The sequence below is a fragment of the Myxocyprinus asiaticus genome, chromosome 16 (assembly GCF_019703515.2).
Source record: "Myxocyprinus asiaticus isolate MX2 ecotype Aquarium Trade chromosome 16, UBuf_Myxa_2, whole genome shotgun sequence".
NCBI classification, from domain to species: domain Eukaryota; kingdom Metazoa; phylum Chordata; class Actinopteri; order Cypriniformes; family Catostomidae; genus Myxocyprinus; species Myxocyprinus asiaticus.
In genome coordinates, this window is record NC_059359.1 from 28,398,046 (window position 1) to 28,416,983 (window position 18,938).

Genomic DNA, 18,938 nt, shown 5'->3' on the forward strand with positions numbered 1-18,938 from the left:
AGTTTATTTATTTACTTGCTTACTTATTCTGGTGAACTATCAGTTTAAAACAAGAGTGCGCAGTCCTATTCTTGATTTACCTTTCTGAAGAACATAATTCAAGCTCACCCAAAGTAAACTAGTCAGGATGGTAAATCTCAAGGGGCAGGACTGAGCTGCCTTGATTTTAAGTACAGACTCATTTCTTGTCAACGTGTATGTTTGCTGTCACTTCAGTAATATGTACAGCGAAAGAGTTGGTTTTCAAAGAACTTTTCTCTGTTCACTTCTAAAGTAATCTGTTGGTTCCACTATCCAGTTTTAGTGTAGCTGAAGAAAAGCAAAATATAATTTAGAATCATATAAAACTACATTTGTATCAGTATTACGCTACAACTTTTTTGTTTTTGTTTTTTCATAAATGCACATTTTAGATATAGTTAGCCTTCATATTTGTGGTCTTCTACTGGCATTTCACTGTGATAGTTCTAATGATTAAGAATGTTTATGTCATAGATTTAAAAAGCTTCTGCATCAACTAGTGTATTTGTTGGCATTCAGTATTTTGACTCCTGCTCACAACATACATAGCTGATTCATTACAGATTTGTGAGCTCGTATTCATGTCTGGTTAGTTTCTTATTTGATAATTTCTTTGTAGACAGGCTTTCTATGGTTAATATAATATAAGATAATATCAGGTATAGAATGAAAACTGCTGAAAGAGCAGTTTCTGTATATGTCTGGTTTCAGGATATGTAAGCACTTCTTTCCTTACCTGAGCAATTAAATCAGTTTGATTTGCTCTGCTGTCACATAGTGGAGAGAATGTTAACTTACAACCTAGTTTATTTCTATTGGCAAATATTGGCTTGATGGCAAAAAGCCAATCTGCTCTACATGTTGTCAGTGCCTGAAGTGAAAGAAAAAAGAGCATGTACTCTCCTTGTTAGTATTAAACTTGATTTTTTTGTAAATAAATTATACTCTGTGACTGTTTTTGTTCACAACATATGTTCATTAAAAAAATTTAAAATAGACTTGGGGTTTTATACTATACAGCAGGGCTCTAACTACTTTTTTGCAGGGCAGATTATTATTTTCCATATTTATCTTCCCTAACACTTTCATTGTAACTCACATGTTAACATGAAAAACAAAACTATTAATAATTTGCATTTATTTACATTAAAATAGTATTTAATTAAAAGAGGAATTTAATTAACATGCTCAAAGTCTGGCCATAAATTCCCTTTTAAGATCTGGCTGAAGAACAAACATGACCTCACACACTCAACTAAAAAATTAAATGTACGTTGACAATAAAAACATACAATGTAGTGTTATTGTTTATGAAAACGGAGGAAGAACATTTAGATCTGCAAAAGTCTGTATCTTTGACAACGTCAACCCACATAAGAGAACATTGGTAATCTAATGTAAAATCGTCTTTTTACATAAAATGAATGTAGCCTAAAACTGAAAAAAGAGCATTTTGTCTGTTTTTCCTTTTTCTCTATTATCCTCCCATTTAGAACTAAACACAATCAGGACATATGCATGTTTACCACAAGCGCATAGCCAGGAAATTACTTTTGGGTGGGCCTCTTTAAAAATGGTTGGGCCAAATTTTCTCAAAATTTGACTTTGCAACAGAAAGGTGGCAATTTCAAACAGTTCTTTCACACTTTCAGAAAACAGAATTGATGCATTTGAACTATTTTATAAATATATATTTGAAGTAAAAAAAATAAAATAAATAAAAAATAAAATAAAATAAAAAAAACTCTAATATTCTGGGTGGGCATGGGTCTAATTTGGGCAGTGGCATAGATTTCAAGGTGGGAGGTAACCCGCCCAATAATCAGAACAAGCAAGTACATCCCAGACTCGTTCGAAATGACTGCTTCTGCCATATCGGTCTATGGCAGTAATAGTAAGAGTAGTACGGTAGTATGCAATTCCGATCTCAGCGTAAATTAGAGAAGTGCAGGAACTGCGTTCTGGTGAGTGCCTGCCCACTTCAAGCACTGCATGTTGATAAATAATAATAATAATAATAATATTAAAATCCTGCCTTAAATTTGATAGCTGGCCTACTATCATCATAAGGAAATATGGAAAATGAGTGTGCCTTTCAACATGCCGAGCAGCAAGTTATTTATATATATTAATTAAGTTATATATTCAGAGTTACATTTATATATATATATAGGATTTACAATTAAGCCTAAATATTTAACATTTATAAGTATATAACATTTATTTAATTATTTGTGTAATTATTTACTTGCTCACCCAATAATTAGCCTAATGGTTTATTTTACATCTTCTCAATACATGTAATAAGGAATGTTTTACGCTGGATTTGTATTGTTTGAGATTGAAAGTCTTGGTCTATATCAGTGAATTTGAAAAGTATAGCGGAAAGTAGAGAAGAAAACACTAACCTTTAATTTTTTTTTTTTTTTTTTTTTTTTTTTTTTAATGTTTCCAAGACGTTATGTGGCGGTTATAACGTTTATAAAGGTTCCCAAGACAGTTTTCATTCCAATAACAAAGAAACAAGTTTTAAACCGTTTAGGTTCATTTTATGTAGCATATATAGTTATTTTCTCGATCATTATCTATTCAAACGTATTGACTCGAAGTAGCAGACATAAATTATAAGATTACTGAGAGCTGCACAATCATAAATAAATGTTGTATCGATACTATTGAAAAGAATAAACTGGTCAGTCATGATAAATATATATATATATATATATATATATATATATATATATATATATATATATATATATATATATATATATATATATATATATATATATATATATATATCATGACTGAGTTGTAGGCCCGAGAGTTTTGCATCAGGTATTACGTTGAAATGTTTCGAATGTAAACAAACTTCTTAGAAACTCTCTACATCTGACATCATGGAACGTCCATGCATGGTGACACAGTAATCAATTATAACGTCATGTGAACGTCAGTCTGTATGAAGGCGCAACCTTTCACAAACTTCTCAGTACATTTTGGTTTATCGTTGAGTGCCAAAATGGATTTAGATCTGCTTCGCAAAATTTTTGCCAAACAACAGGATGTCAGCAGTCTACTACAAGAAATCCGCCAGGATCTACATTTCCTGAGCGGTAGCAGACCGGTTAGGGTAAGTTACGAGGAGAGCACTCTCTCTGTCTGTCTGACGCTTAAATCTCTGTGAATTAAAAAAAAAATAGCCTAATGACTATTCTGAACAATCTAAAACTATTATCCTATCCTTCGCTGAACCACGAACAAAAAGTAATTAAAAATGAATGGTAACACTTTAAAATAAGGTTCCATATGTTAACATTTGTTTACAACATCAGTTAACATAAACTAACAATGAATAATACTTTTACAGCATTCACTAATCTTGGTTACTGCTAATTTCAACAAATAGGCTAGTAACAAATTGTTTTAAATCAAAAGTTTTATATCAGAGCATTTTGAGTGTTGGATAACGATGTATTAGGTTTGTGATATATTGTTGGTCCTCTATACACAGTTTGTATGTGCTGGCCTGCATGAATATGTGGTTTTATACATAAATACAGCTGTTGATATGTGTTATTCATACATATACACTACCGGTTTTGAAACACTTGACTGAAATGTTTCTCATGATCTTAAAAATCTTTTGATCTGAAGGTGTATGCTTAAATGTTTGAAATTAGTTTTGTAGACAAAAATATAAATGTGCTACCATATTAATTTATTTCATTATGCCCAACATAGATGGGAACTCCTTCAATACTGTTTAAAAAGCATCCCAGGGTGATACCTCAAGAAGTTGGTTGAGAAAATGTCAAGAGTACATGTCTGCAAATTCTAGGCAAACAGCAACTACTTTGAAGATGCTCAAATATAACACAGTTTTTATTTATTTTGGATTTTGTTTAGTCACAACATAATTCCCATAGTTCCGTTTATGTTGTTCCATAGTTTTGATGACTTTACTATTATTCTAAAATGTGGAGAAAAAAAATTATAATAAAGAATGAGCAAGTGTTTCAAAACTTTTGACCGGTAGTGTGTGTATATATATATATACACATATATATACATATATATAAACTTGCATGCAACAGTATATGAAGTTCCTTAACATAAGTTCGGGAGGAGCGAGCCCATCTAATCTTTCAATTAACAGCCAGAGTATATAAGCAGCTGCTTACCTCTCTTCGGTCTCAGCTGTTTCCAGCATCCCTCCACCTCCCCAACTCCACCTTTACCCTAGGCATCTTGCCCCACATAATCATCTCCTATTAATAGCTGCTTCCTCGAGCCCCTCCACTGTGAACAGCAAGCCGAATAAGTTTAACCTTAATAGATTAAAGATTATATGGGCAAACGAACTCATGAAACAAATGTAATTCATTGCCTTATGTACTCAGAGTTTTATTTGTAAGGCTGTGGTATTTAATAAGGCATTTCCACTTAAAGACTTTGGAATTCCTCAGCTCCATTGACTGGTTGACTGTATTTATACCTGTGACCCATTTTGCCTGACACACTCTGAGGAAGGCTGTTTGCTGAAATGCATATGCCCCATATTTGATCAAAACCATTCTCCAATCTTGTTCTCCTTTTATTAACCAAAATTATAGAACATGAATCAATCATTTTGCAACTTATGTAGTTTAAAGTATATATATATATATATATATATATATATATATATATATATATATATATATACAACAGTTAGTTCCGGTCCTCGAATCTGATTGGATGAGAGACATTCCATGAGTGCTGATGGTCTGACACCATCAGCACTTGGACGCTTCACTGTGTGTGTATCACTTCGCTTGTGTTACACTCTTAAAGTGTAAGAGCAGTACATATGTGTTAAGAGCTACTGTTTGTCTTTTTTTTTTTTTTTTTTTTTTTTGACATTACATATGTTAACCAGCAGGTGGTGGCAAAAGATCATTTTTGTGTGTAATATGAGTCAGTTGTTGATGTGAAATGAATCCGCATCAGCCACTGTGTTTACATACAACAGAGCTCCGTGATCGCTTGTATTACTACACTACTAAAGCTAGGAAATAGTTTTAAATGGCTTCAAACTAACAATTTCAGCATTACGGCTGATCACAGCTGAGAGACACAACAGACTGATTGATTACATAACTCAAGGCGCTTACCACTTACCGGAGTTTACACATTGGATACATACTGTTTAAAATGGCGGAGGACATTGCGGTTTCTATATTTAATGACTCTAGCCCACCGGCTACCGCGAAATAGAGAGGAATACCCCTGCTTGGTCGGCTATTTTACCTCTGAGAAAGCTGATCTTCAGAAAGCTGACAGCATCTCTGCTTGGGTGTGGCAACAGGTGATAGCACACGCTCTCTCTCCCCCTCTCTCTCTCCCTCTCTCACACACACACACACACACACACACACACACACACACACACACACACACACACACACACACACACACACACACACACACACATCCATCCATCCATCCTTGTTTATCCAGTAACTTGTTAGAAACAGCACAAGCCATGATACTATTTCTGAAGTGAAATTTTTAATTACTAAGACTTGGACGCATCATTTGGTTTGAACCAGCAACGGCAGATGCTGATCTGTCACGTAAGAAAGTAGTTCCATACACAAATGCGTTTATATGACCGTACTCAGTTTTTCCTAATTTTTTAAAATGTACTTGTTCATTGAACTGATGTATATAAGCAATATCACACTCGCAATTGTGCTATATTGCCCTAAATCAGCACTGCTGTGATTACCTATGGCACTGGCCAGCGGCCTAATCAAAGCAGTGCTGTTGTAGGTCCATATCGCACTCTTCCTCATGTGATATTGCTTAAATATATAACTATTAATGCAATAAATGTTGCATTTAGCTTGGTTGTTGTTTATTGGAGTGAATTAACTTTAGATGATGTTTCTCAGTCTGTCATTAACTTGTGATTTGAGTCTTTTGAATCTGTTCACTAAAAAGATTTGTTCAGATTCATCCACTTATTCGTTCAGAAAAGACTTTTAATTATTGCATCGATCTCAAACCCCAGCTGCTCAGGAACCACAAACACCTTTTTAAACAAACAACTGCAGTAAGTCATGGCAACATCACATGTTATCGTCACCTGCACTGCATGCCACATGTTTTGCATAGCTTCATCCGTCAGCATGTGATAACTGTATAGTTCAGCTTACGGAGAAGATTATTGATTTAGAGTCAAACATCCAAACGCTAGTGGAGGTCAGTGAGAAAAGCACAGTAGTAACGACTTTATGAATTTCTTCACTAATACAATTGAAACTATCAGAAAGAAAATTGAAATTATGCAACCGTCTGCCACAGCACCTTAGAAGACAGTATCTGATATTGTTCCCTACGAGCAACTTCAGTCCTTCGCTGTCATAGGTCAGGAAGAGCTAGCAAAGCTTTATATTTCTTCAAGAGCTGGTGAAATTTTCCATTCTTCATGTTAGAGTGTATCAATGATATCAAAGAAAGGATGGCTAGAAATATCCTTCTACTTAATTCTGACAAAACAAAGGTATTGATTATTGGACCAAAAATAAGATGCTGGAATATAATTTGTCTTTCAATGAATGCACTGTTACATCGTCTTCTACAGTTAAGAACTTATGGCTGTTATATTTGATAGCAATTTATCCTTTGAAAATCACATTTCCAATGTTTGTAGAACAACATTCTTCCACCTCAGAAATATTGCTAATTTACGATACATACTCTCTGTTTCTGATGCCGAAATGCTAGGCTCATTAATGCGTTCATGACCTCAAGACTAGATTATTGTAATGCATTACTGGGTGGATGTCCTACAGGTTCAATAGATAAACTTCATTTAGTTCAAAATGCAGCAGCTAGAGTGTTTACTAGAACCAAGAAATATGTTCATACAGTATCAGCCTAATTTTATGGTCACTACATTGGCTACCTATTACATTTCTTATTAAATATAAAATTCTGTTAATTACTTACAAAGCTTTGAATGGTCTAGCTCCACAGTACTTAAGCGACCTTCTGTTGTGCTATAATCCATCAGCTTCACTATGATCTCAAAATTCTGGCCTGTTGATAGTATCTAGAATATCAAAATCCACAAAAGGAGGAAGATCCTTTTCCTATTTGGATCCAAAACTATGGAATAGCCTTCCTATCATTGTTCAGGACTCAGACACACTCTCTCAGTTAAAGTCTAGATTAAAGATTCATCTCTCCAGCCAGGCACACACCTAATTTATCCATCAACTCATAGTTATGCTGCATACGTCAGATCTGCCGGCACCATAAACTATTCTCATATTCTAGAACTCTGCAATAATGTAAATGACATCTATGCTAATATTACTCTATTTGTTTCCCTGTCATGCCTTTGAGATGCATATCCCAAGGTTACCAGTGCGAATGAGAATGAACTGACAACTCCAACTGTACAACAAGGGATACTTCAATGGCCACTGCCTGCACCTCTGCGTGCATCATCTTGATCATAGGATGGACTACACTTTCTTAAAATGCAATACATAGACAATAAATTAATGCCAACTTAATTAATTAATTAATTCCATTAATGCCTTCATCAGCAAAATGAAAAAGGAAACTGCATCTATGTGCACTTCCACAATCAATTCGGGATGGATTTCAAGACACTTAATCATTAATCTTAAAGTTCAATAAATTTCCTTTAGTTTTATACATTGCCCACCAACATCTACTCAGTTTACTCAATTAATAAATGACTTGCATTACACACACATTACCGGTCAAAAGTTTTGAAACACTTTCTCATTCTTTATTATAATTTTTTTTCCACATTTTAGAATAATAGTAAAGTCATCAAAACTATGGAATAACATAAATGGAACAATGGGAATTATGTTGTGACTAAACAAAATCCAAAATAAATCAAAACTGTGTTATATTTTAGCATCTTCAAAGTAGTCGCCGTTTGCCTAGAATTTGCAGACATGTACTCTTGACATTTTCTCAACCAACTTCTTGAGGTATCACCCTGGGATGCTTTTTAAACAGTATTGAAGGAGTTCCCATCTATGTTGGGCACTTACTGGCTGCTTTTCTTTATTATTTGGTCCAAGTCATTAATTTCAAAAACTTTTTATTTTATTTTATTTTTTTTATTAAATTTTAGTTTTATAATTAAATAAATTAATATGGTGGCACAATTATATTTTTGTCTACTAAACTAATTTCAAACATTTAAGCATACGCCTTCAGATCAAAAGATTTTTAAGATCACGAGAAACATTTCAGTCAAGTGTTTCAAAACTTTTGACCGGTAGTGTATATAACTAATATTTGCATTATATTCAAACTATACAGCTAGAGGGAACTGGCTCCCCCAGCTAAGCCTGGTTTCTCCCAAGGTTTTTTTTTTCCTCTCCATTTATTAACATATTATGGAGTTTTGTGTTCATTGCCACAGTTGCCTTTGGCTTGCTCACTGGGAGCCTACAGACAAATAACTTTTAAAAAATGATTATATTATAATGTTTTTCATTTAAACTACTCAATGAGGACTGTAAGACATTTAAAGAGATTACAGCATCATTTTCTGTTACATCATAATGTTCTGTAAAGCTGCTTTGAAATTATGTGTGTTGTGAAAAGTGATATAGAAATAAAAATTACTTGATTTGAGTTGACTTGATCCTTGAATTTCCCTAAATTTGTTCCTTTCGGACTCAAATCACCGACTGGTTTAGTGAAGGGGCTTATTTGTTCAGTAGGTCTACTCAATGATATGCTCATTCACTGTCAAATGCTATTGGTTCGTGCTATATACAGTCTTTACAGGCACTGCAAACTAGTGCAGCCACAGTGCTGCCTCTGTTTAACAAAGCTTACAATCAGTGTTTAAGAGGGACTTAAGCGATCACAGATTTGCATGCTGAATACAGACTTACAGATTTTCAGCAAATTGTTTTAGGATTTTAGAATTTTTATGTCTAGCAACGCCTATGTTCAATACAATCCTTGCTCTTGTTCTTATATTCACAGACCGGTTCACCTGTAAACCTCCAGGGAATGGAAAGGGAGTACCAGGCATCTCTGGTATCCCGGGGCCATCAACTGGCAGAGAGGTTTGAGCAGAGACAGGATGCTATGATCAACAGAATCGCAACGTCTTGTCTGTATGAGAACTTTGCTGCTCAACCTTCAAGACCTTTTCAGGCCAGTGGGCACCAGAGTCCCACCCCACCTATCAGCAGGCCTAAAATATTTCACAGGTGCTATAGGAAGGTCAAACCTTTCATTCCACCTGAGAAAATAGAAAGTTCTCCTTTCCACAAGGAGAATCTAAATGTTAAGAACCTGTTGGAAGAGATGACAGCGCTTCAGGACAGGATGTGTGATGAGGTAAATGTGGTAGCACACAGAATTGAAGCCTGCAGCACACATACAGTTGAGGTGGAGGAAGAAGAAGAGGTGTGTTTATCGGAAAACCTCAGTCCAGTAAAGCTTCACACTTCACCAGAGCTACCGGCTTTGCCCTTTAAAAACACACCTCCGGATATGCCACCTCATTCTCCACTTTATTATCCACCTGCCTCTGTAAAATGGACGAGCAAGATACCCAGGCTTGGAAGTTTGTTCAAATGGAAAAGATCAGGTAAGTCTCTGTATAGAAAAATAGCATTATAGATTGGTTAAAAGATAAATAAGATAAGAACGGACCATGGCCAAGAGCACATCATTGCAAAAAAATCAGTAATGAATAGTTAGTTGCGACTTTATTAACCAAAAAGTTGTATTTTAAAATGAGAAATAAAAAATTTAACTTTTAAATCAACTCTATATAGCACATTTAAAACAAAAGTTGACTAAAAGGCCTAACAGCAATGTTAAAAACATATACCACAAGCACACATACCAAATTTAAAAATTCTACTAATAAAAGACAAGATAGATACACTGTATCCTCAAACTCATTTTCCAGACTCAAAGGCCAGTGCCAGCAGCATTTGGTTTGTAGATCCAAAGGCCTTGAAGAAGTATAAAGGATTAGGAGATCAGCAATGAGGAGAGTGATTGTGTAGTGCTTTAAAAACAAATAATACGATCTTAAAATCAATCCTGTACTGAACCGGTAGCCAGTGAAGGGAGGATAAAACAGGAGCAGGCCTAATGTGATCCCTTTTTAAGTGCCAGTCAGTAGCCTGGCTGCAGCATTCTGCACAAGCTACAGACAGATTACCGAATAAAGTGAGTTACAATGGTCCAGGCCGTATATAATAAAGGCATGAACAACAGTCTCTAAATCTTTAAAACTGAGTAAGGGTTTTAGTTTAGAAATACTTCTAAGTTGATAAAAGTTGCCTTTTACAACAGAATGTATCTGTTTATCAAAACTAAGGGTTGAGTCAATTGTGACACCAAGATTTCTTACAAAGTCTTTCGTGGTCATTGCTTAGGGAGCAAGTACACTAGCATTCTTATTTTTATATTTTGGGGGGCCAAATATGATAATCTCAGTCTTTTATTAAGCTGGAGAAAGTTATTAGACAACCAGCATTTAACATCTTCCAAACAGTCCATAAGGAACTGTTCCCAATTTTAAAGTTTGGTCAATCAATTTAGGATAACTTTTATTTGTGTTGGTTTAGTAAAAATAGTGACAGAGCCTGTGGATGTTCAGAAGACGGTCAAAAAGGTCACCCCTATGTTCCACATCAGGAAACAAATTGAGGTGCAGAAAAACCAGGAACACAAAAGATCATTGTTCAGTCCAGGAATAGCCCTCCGACTGCTTGGAACAGACAGCAAAGAATGGTAACAATATATATTAAAGGGATAGTTCACACAAAAATGAAAATTCTCTCATCATTTTCTCACCCTCATGCCATCCCTGATGTGTATGTCTTTCCTTCTTCTCCAGAACACAAATGAAGATTTTTAGAAGAACAGCTCAAATCTGTAGGTCAATACAATGCAAGTGAATGGTGAAGAGAATTTTAAATCACCAAAAATCACATAAAGCCAGCATAAAAGTAATCCATAAGACTCCAGATCTCAGGCACCACTGGAGTCACGAGTTTGAATCCAGGGTGTGCTGAGTGACTCCAGCCAGGTCTCCTAAGCAACCAAATTAGAGTCACATTGGGTAACCTCCTCGTGGTTGCTATAATGTGTGGTTCTCGCTCTTGGTGGGGCGCGTGGTGAGTTGTGTGTGGATGCCGCCGAGAATATGTCTCCGCAGTAATGCACTCAAGAAGCCACGTGATAAGATGCACGGATTGACGGTCTCAGACGCAGAGGCAACTGAGATTCGTCCTCCGCCACCCGGATTGAGGCGAGTCACTATGCCACCACGAGGACTTATAGCGCATTCCAAATTGGGGAGAAAAGAAATAAAAAAGACTCCAGATCTCCACCTTTGACTAGCCCCGACCAGTAGGTGGTGATATGCACGAAGAATGCAATGGCCAAAAAGCAAAAGAAGAAGAATGTGGAAGTGAAGGTGGAGATTTAGGGTAAAAATGGATTTAAATATTGATCTGTTTCTGGCCCACACCTATCATATCACTTCAGAAGATATCGTTTTAACACTGGAGTCTTATGGATTACTTTTATGCTGCCTTTATGTGATATTTGGAGATTCAAAATTCTAGCCACCATTCATTTGCATTGTATGGACCTACAGAGCTGAGATATTCTTCTAAAAATCTTTGTTTGTGTTTTGCAGAAGAAAGAAAGTCATACACATTTGTAATGGTACATGGTTGTAAATGATGTGAGAATTTTTGGTGAACTATCCCTTTAAGAATTAAAACAATGAAAGATAGAAATTAAGTAGAAAAGAAGGCCTTCAGTCTGATCATATTTAAAACTATATGTTTATGTCTTTTAAAAAAAAAAAATAAAAAAAAAATAAAAAAAGGGAGAAGAAGATAGAAGGTTTGTGGCAAGTGCGTGTCATGGCAGAACATCAGCCGGGCATCCTGTTGGAAAATCTGGATGCTATCTGCCTTGCTGTTTCGAAACAGGTGATTGACAGTATTTCACAGTACAACTCATTAAATGATTCTTATTACATTCCCAAAGATATCCCATGTCTTATTGAAATACAAAAGGAAATGCTTAGTAGATTCAAGTTTCCTAACTTACTTACATGTAATCGGACACCATCTAGGTTAAGAACATTCGCTCTGCTGTTTCCCAAGAGGCTATAGTAACACTGGGGCACCTCTACGAACACCTGAAGGGTGGCATGAACGCAGAATTGAAACTTACTGCCACTGTCCTTCTTCAGAAGGCTGGGGATAGAAGTCAGTTCATCCGTGATGATGTCTGCAGGGCCCTTCGTAAAATGGTACAAAACTGTGGCCCTACAGGGGTCCTGCATGCAATCCTAGAGGAAGGACTGAGGTAAGAGTTTTAGTAATTGATTAAAACAAGTGATAATCAATATCATCTAATAATGAACTTGTAACTTTTTCAACATTAATGGAAAGTCTTGACTTGTTAAAGTTTTGATAGAAGGTATTTGTAATTTGAATTAGCAAAGTGAGCACATCAGAATTATCTGTTGTGCATTAACTGTTCTGGATATTTGTCTGCTTTGTTGCACAGTCATCGAAATTCAGCAGTTAGGGAGTGCACTGCTCGCTGCCTAAAAGAACTGGCAGAAATTTTGGGACCATCACAGTTTGTCAGTTCCAAGAAGAACTACAATGGTCGCTTTCTAAATGCCATCTGCAGATTGGCTGTAGACCCGGCTTCAGAAGTCAGGTATTTATTTTACAGTATATGTTCTCCAAATCCTGAGATTTAAGGTTACATTTTTAATCATTACCTGGGATGTAGCTCTGCAAATGAAAAGTACCTAACTAAACTTGTCTTTATAGATACCAGGCCCGGACCACCCTTACATTTCTGGCCAGTCATGAAAATTTTTTAATGACCGTGGACAGATCTGTAGATCCAGCCCATAAAGCGACCATAAAATACATAATCACCAAAGCAAGGTACAAATGACCAGTGAAATTGCAGTCCCACTATGTTTACTATTATAAGATGATTAAAGTTGGAAGAAATAGTTAATACATAAGTTTAATGTTGATTTTCTCTTTTTAGGGGTACATGAGGTGAAAAGAGTGTTCAAAATACAAACACCTGGAGCACACACACAAAAACATCTGGATCACTCAAAAAAAAGAAAACATCTGGAGCACTCAAAAAAAAAAAACATCTGGATCACTCAAATAATAGAAAACATCTGGAGCACTCAAAAAAAAAAAAAAAAAAAAAAAAAAACAAACATCTGGAGTACATCAAGAAAAACAGCCGGAGAACTAAAAAAAAAAAAAACAAAAAAACATCTGGATCACTCAAAAAATAGAAAACATCTGGAGCACTCAAAAAAAAAAAACATCTGGAGTACATCAAGAAAAACATCCGGAGTACTAAAAAAACAAACAAACATCTGGAGCACATCTATTTGTCGGCTACAATCAGAAGATGTTTCTTTTAAAGTAACATAATATGCTATGTAAACGTGTACGGAAATAATGATTGCTAAGACACTGTGGTATTCAAAAAATATAAGACTAACACAGTGCAGTTTATATAGTAATCCTTTATTGATTCTAAATAATTCTGTATGTGGGTTCATAATCACAAATTTCTTCAGATTAAAAAAAATAAATAAATCCCTCAAAACATTTTAAATAGCCTTTTCTTTGTCTTTACAAACACACAGCAAGCAGTGGAGTCAGCACCTCTTTGTTACCTTTAATATTTGAAAACTGGAGAACATCATGAACTTGTCTTATAATTGGAGCTTTTAATACAGTCATGTATTCAGCTATTGCAGCCAATGAATATAGTCATTTTTGAAACGAAACGAAACCTGAGTGCCCACCATGTCGCGCACAAAATTCTGAACCTTCGACCAGAATTTCTGGATCTCGACACACCACCAAAAAACATGGGCCATGTCTCCATCCTCCGATTGGCATTTCCAGCAGGTGGGTGTGTCTTTAAGACCAAGCCTATACAGTCTAGAGGGGGTCCAATAAAATCTATGCAAAATTTTGAATTGTATAAGACACACCCTTGCATCACTAGATGCAGACTTAATGTTTTTAAGAATCTTAGCCCACACTTAGCCCAAGTTGAAATCTTTCTGTCATACTCTCTTGAGAGAAGTTAAGGCTCCGTCCCCCATACTCTGAATTAACAGGGAGTAGTACACTGATGCCTCATGACCTTTTCCAAAAGCCGCAATCACCTCTCCCAAAGCATTTGCCTTCTTAGGGGGATGTGTGCTACTCCCAAAAATAGTACAAAGCAGGTGGCGCAGTTGTAAATACCTATAAAACTGAGGTCTGGGGATCCCAAAATGTTGAACCAAGTTTTCAAACGATCTCAACACACCACTTTCATATAGGTCACCAAGTGTGGCAACCCCCCTCACAATCCACTCTGGCCAGCAGAAAGGGGACTTATTAATACACAGTCTTGGGTTCTGCCATATGCTCGAGGCAACATTTAAATAAGTGTCCAATTTAAACAATCTGGACACTTTAGTCCATACCGAGTGTAAATGCGAAATAACGGGGTGTAACTTAACTTTTCCGATTAGTTTGATAGAGATGCTTTGTAATGGCGAAATAGGGGCAAGAACTGCCTGTTCAATAACAAACCAGGGAGGGGCTCTCTCAGGTGGAAGTGACCAGTGAGCCAAATGTCTGAGACTGAACACATAGTAATAAAACAAAATCTTGGGTAGGCCTAGCCCTCCTTTGTCTATCGGCCTATGTTACTTATTAAAATGCAATCTGGGATGTTTATCATTCCAAATGAAGGACTTCGCTATGCTATCAAATTCCTTGAAATAAGAGAGGGGGACATCTACAGGGAGAGATTGTAGCAGGTAGTTAAATTTTGGAATACAATTCATTTTAATAACATTAACCTTCCCAATCATCGATAAATGTAATGAAGCCCACCTGCTCACATCGCTCGAAAACCTTTTTATTAAAGGGTCAAAATTAACACTAAATCAGACAAATTTGCTGGGAATAAAATCCCCAAATACTGAATGCCCTGTTTGGGCCACTGGAAGGCGCCCGGCTGAAAAGCCGTTACTGGGCAGTACACTGTCAGAGCCAAAGCTTCGGATTTAGCCCAATTGACTTTGTATCCTGAGAACTTGGAAAAGGAATTAATAATTCTGAGGAGGCAAGGCAAAGATCTAGTAGGTTCAGAGACAAATAATAAAATATCATCTGCGTAAAGCAGAAGCTTATGCGGCACACCTCCCGCCATCACCCCTGGAAAATCATCCTCCTTTCTTATCGCGGATGCTAATGGTTCCAGGGCAAGACAGAACAATAATGGGGAAAGAGGGCAGCCCTGCCGAGTGCCCCTATTCAGAGTAAAATAATCTGAAATTAATCCATTTGGTTGTACCGCTGCTACAGGGTGTCTATAAAGTAACTTAATCCAACCAATAAATGTACTCCCGAACCCATACATTTCCAAAATCTTAAAAAGATAATCCCATTCTACCATATCAAATGCCTTTTTGGCATCAAGTGAGATGGCAGCAATCGGTGACTGATCATTCGCTACTGACCACATAATATTGATGAGATGCCTGATGTTATCAGAAGAGCTATGGCCCCGAATAAATCCCACCTGATCTATATGTATAAGTGATGTCATAACTTTACTTAATCGATTAGCCAAAATTTTTGACAATATTTTTACATCTAGTTGGATCAGGGAGATTGGACGGAAACTTTTACTCTCGCTTGGATCTTTGTCCTTTTTAAGAATCAGACTGATCCGGGCTTTTGTCATGGTTGGAGGAAGCTTTCCATTCTTTAATGAATTTGTAAAAACTTCTAACAAAAGTGGAGCCAGTTCTGTAGCACAAGATCTAAAAAATTCTGCGGCAAAACCATCTGGCCCCGGAGCTTTGCCAGTAGGTAGGGACTTAATTAACCCTGTCAAGCTCCTCCAAGGTTATCTCAGAATCAAGAGAGTTTTTTTGCTCAGTCGTCAGTTTAGGAAGATCCAATGGTTCCACAAAGTTTCTAATATCTTCATCAGTAGACGAAGACATGGAACTATAAAGATCAATATAGAATTCTTTAAAGGCATTATTAATATCAATGGCTGAAGTAACAATTTCACCACCAGCAGATTTCACTGAGGGAATGGTAGAAAAAGACTCTCTCTGCTTTATATATCTAGCCAAAAGCTTCCCTGCTTTGTCACCCGACTCAAAGTATGACTGTCTTGCCCTGAATAACCAAAACTCCACTTTCCGTGACAAAATAGTATTATATCTGTATTTCAATCGGGTCAATTCTCTGAGGCCATCAGCTGACATACAGCGCTTCAGCTCTGCCACTGCACTTTTAATATTTCCTTCCAACTCCACAAGTTCTTGTGCTTTGGATTTTTTGATGAATGAGGCATACTGTATAATCCGACCCCTAAGAAACGCCTTAAGTGCCTCCCAAGCCACGCCCACAGAGGATACTGAGGACCAGTTGGTCTCCATATAAACATTGATTTCAGTCTTAAACATTTGTTGGAAATCAAGATTTTGCAAAAGGGATACATTAAGGCGCCAACTATATGATTTCTTTTTCTCTATATGTGGCAACACCTCTAAACTCACCAGGGCATGATCTGAGACTAAAATGTTTCCAGTTGAGCAATCAACAACAGATGAAATGAGGGATTTGGATATATAAAAAAAAATCTATTCTAGAATAAATCTTATGGACTGATGAAAAAAAATTATAGTCCCAACCAGATGAGTTCAAAAGTCTCCAAATATCTGTAAGACCAAGATTTTTACACATCCTGTGAAGCGTCAATGTTGCTCTAGGGGGTTTACACACTTTTGCTTCACTGTGATCAAGGACTGAGTCCATCAAAAGATTAAAGTCTCCTCCCAATATTATATCATGAGGGGTGCCAGCGGTTTGCAGCGTTAGGTGTGTAAATATTAGCCAAAATCAACCTTTGCCCTTGAATTTCAGCTAAAATAATAATGACTCTTCCTAATTTATCTTTAATCTGTTTGAGATATTTGAATTGCTTCCTGCGGAGAGAGATGTGTTTCTTGAAGAAACACTATATCATATTTATATGATAAGTAATAACCTTCCTTCTTTTTATGGGGTGCCCCTATCCATTTACATTCCATGTGGAGAGAGATAGTACACTTATATTAACATTTGACATTTTGATAAAGTAGAAAAAATAAATTGTGTGTCAAAAACAAAATTATACAGACCAAATTCCCCATTAGTGAAACAATCAAACCCCGAACTTCCCCCAGAACAAAACAAATAGAAAAAAGAAAAACATTTGTATTAACCCCGCGCACGAGAGCGCCAACCGGCGACAATCCCTTTAAACTCAAAAGGTCCATGAATGCCCACGAGTCCCCACGACAACTTTGCCATCAGATTGCTCAATTTTGCCTAACAAATTTGTGAAGCAAAATTACATAACTTAAAATACTTTGTAAAATAAACCCAGCAAATAGGAAGAATGAACACAAAGAACATGCAGATTCATTCACAGAACTGTCTCAAAAGAGTGATCTTCCACAAAACAAATTCCAGCCAATATAAAACCGTTCAGATTCCTCGGACAGACAAACGAATGATCAGTGAGCCAGCTGTTATGAGTTCAGCAGATGACGTGATCATTCCAATGTCCCGTAAAAATACTCAACATAACAAACTCCAGCCAGCAGGAGGCATAAGCACGAAGAACAAACAGATTAATCCACAGCTGTTCCAAAGGCGTGTTATTCAATAGAACAAGGTCCAGCCGCTAGGCAGAACCAACACAAAAAGAAACAAAACCGGCATCCCGGTTCCCCGGGTGGTCAAGTCAATTCACTCGGAGGCCGCATAAAAGTATATACTATGACTTACATAATCTGTCAACTTTATAAAAGACATCCTTTGTGTGAGCATGTAGATATTCATCCGTAGTGTCCACTCTCAAACTGGCCGGGAACTTCAATGCAAAATTTCTTTAAGGAAAAGTGTTATTCACAAAACAAGCTCCGGCTGCTAGGCGGAGCCAACGCAAAAAGAAAAAAGAAACCAAAATTGGCCCAGCTTCCTCAAGAGTAAGTACAGCGAGTCGACCCACTCACATGAGAAACATCCAATGGTTTACTCAGACATTGATTCAATAAAAGACATTGCCTGATTTGGACATGTAAATACTTTGCGACCGACCTTCGTTTCTATTCTCAGTTTGGCCGGAAATATTAGAGCAAAAGTAATCTTTCGCCGATGTAAGAGTTTCTTACATTCCTTGAACCGATCGCGTTTCTCTCTTGTCGAGTTTGCAAAGTCCGGGAACAGAAAATATTATAGTTCTGCCAAGAAAGCTTCCCTTTGTTCCTCGCCTGGCGCAACACAAGATCTTTATCGGATGATCTCAGAAATCTGGACAGAATCGGTCAGGGCCTATTTCCCTCAGCAGATCTGTGAGCTGGGACTCTGTGAGCTCGCTCGATTTCCAGCTTGTGGCCTGTTATGCCGAGCAGACTCGGGAAAAGCTCCTCTAGGAATTTCACCATATCTCTGCCCTCCTCATGCTCAGGAATTCCAACAATTCAAACATTATTCCTGCGGCTTCTATTCTCAAGATCTTCAAGCTTTTCAAGGAGATGTTCCAAATCAACTTTGGTCGCGGGCGGATTAGTGGATAATTCCCTTTCCGAAGATTCCAAAAAATCAATTGATTTCTCAACATCAGTCACTCTTGTAACTAACTCAGAGAATTTTGTTTCCATCGCCGTAATCGATCGACGTATTACAGCGAGATCCTCCAAGTCAGCAAGAATCTTCGTCAACATCACCGACATGTTGGACAACTGACAC

At 36.8% G+C, this 18,938-nt stretch overlaps 1 protein-coding gene across 6 annotated transcripts in view; it reads left to right on the top strand.

Moving 5' to 3' along the window:
- LOC127453957 (uncharacterized) overlaps positions 1-13,321 on the top strand; it is a 67,412-nt gene extending 54,091 nt beyond the window's left edge. For 4 of the 6 annotated variants that reach the window (XM_051720801.1, XM_051720803.1, XM_051720802.1 and 1 more), the window contains 7 exons: positions 9,061-9,673; positions 10,668-10,833; positions 11,942-12,047; positions 12,194-12,429; positions 12,634-12,792; positions 12,909-13,028; positions 13,138-13,321. In XM_051720801.1, the coding sequence (XP_051576761.1) occupies positions 9,061-9,673; positions 10,668-10,833; positions 11,942-12,047; positions 12,194-12,429; positions 12,634-12,792; positions 12,909-13,028; positions 13,138-13,147 (1,410 nt within the window). In that variant the 3' untranslated portion in view covers positions 13,148-13,321. Of the gene's footprint in view, positions 1-1,915; positions 1,986-2,845; positions 3,155-9,060; positions 9,674-10,667; positions 10,834-11,941; positions 12,048-12,193; positions 12,430-12,633; positions 12,793-12,908; positions 13,029-13,137 lie in introns of those variants that run through there. The other 2 variants (XM_051720806.1, XM_051720805.1) reach the window with 2 other exon arrangements.
- Positions 13,322-18,938: the final 5,617 nt, after the last annotated feature.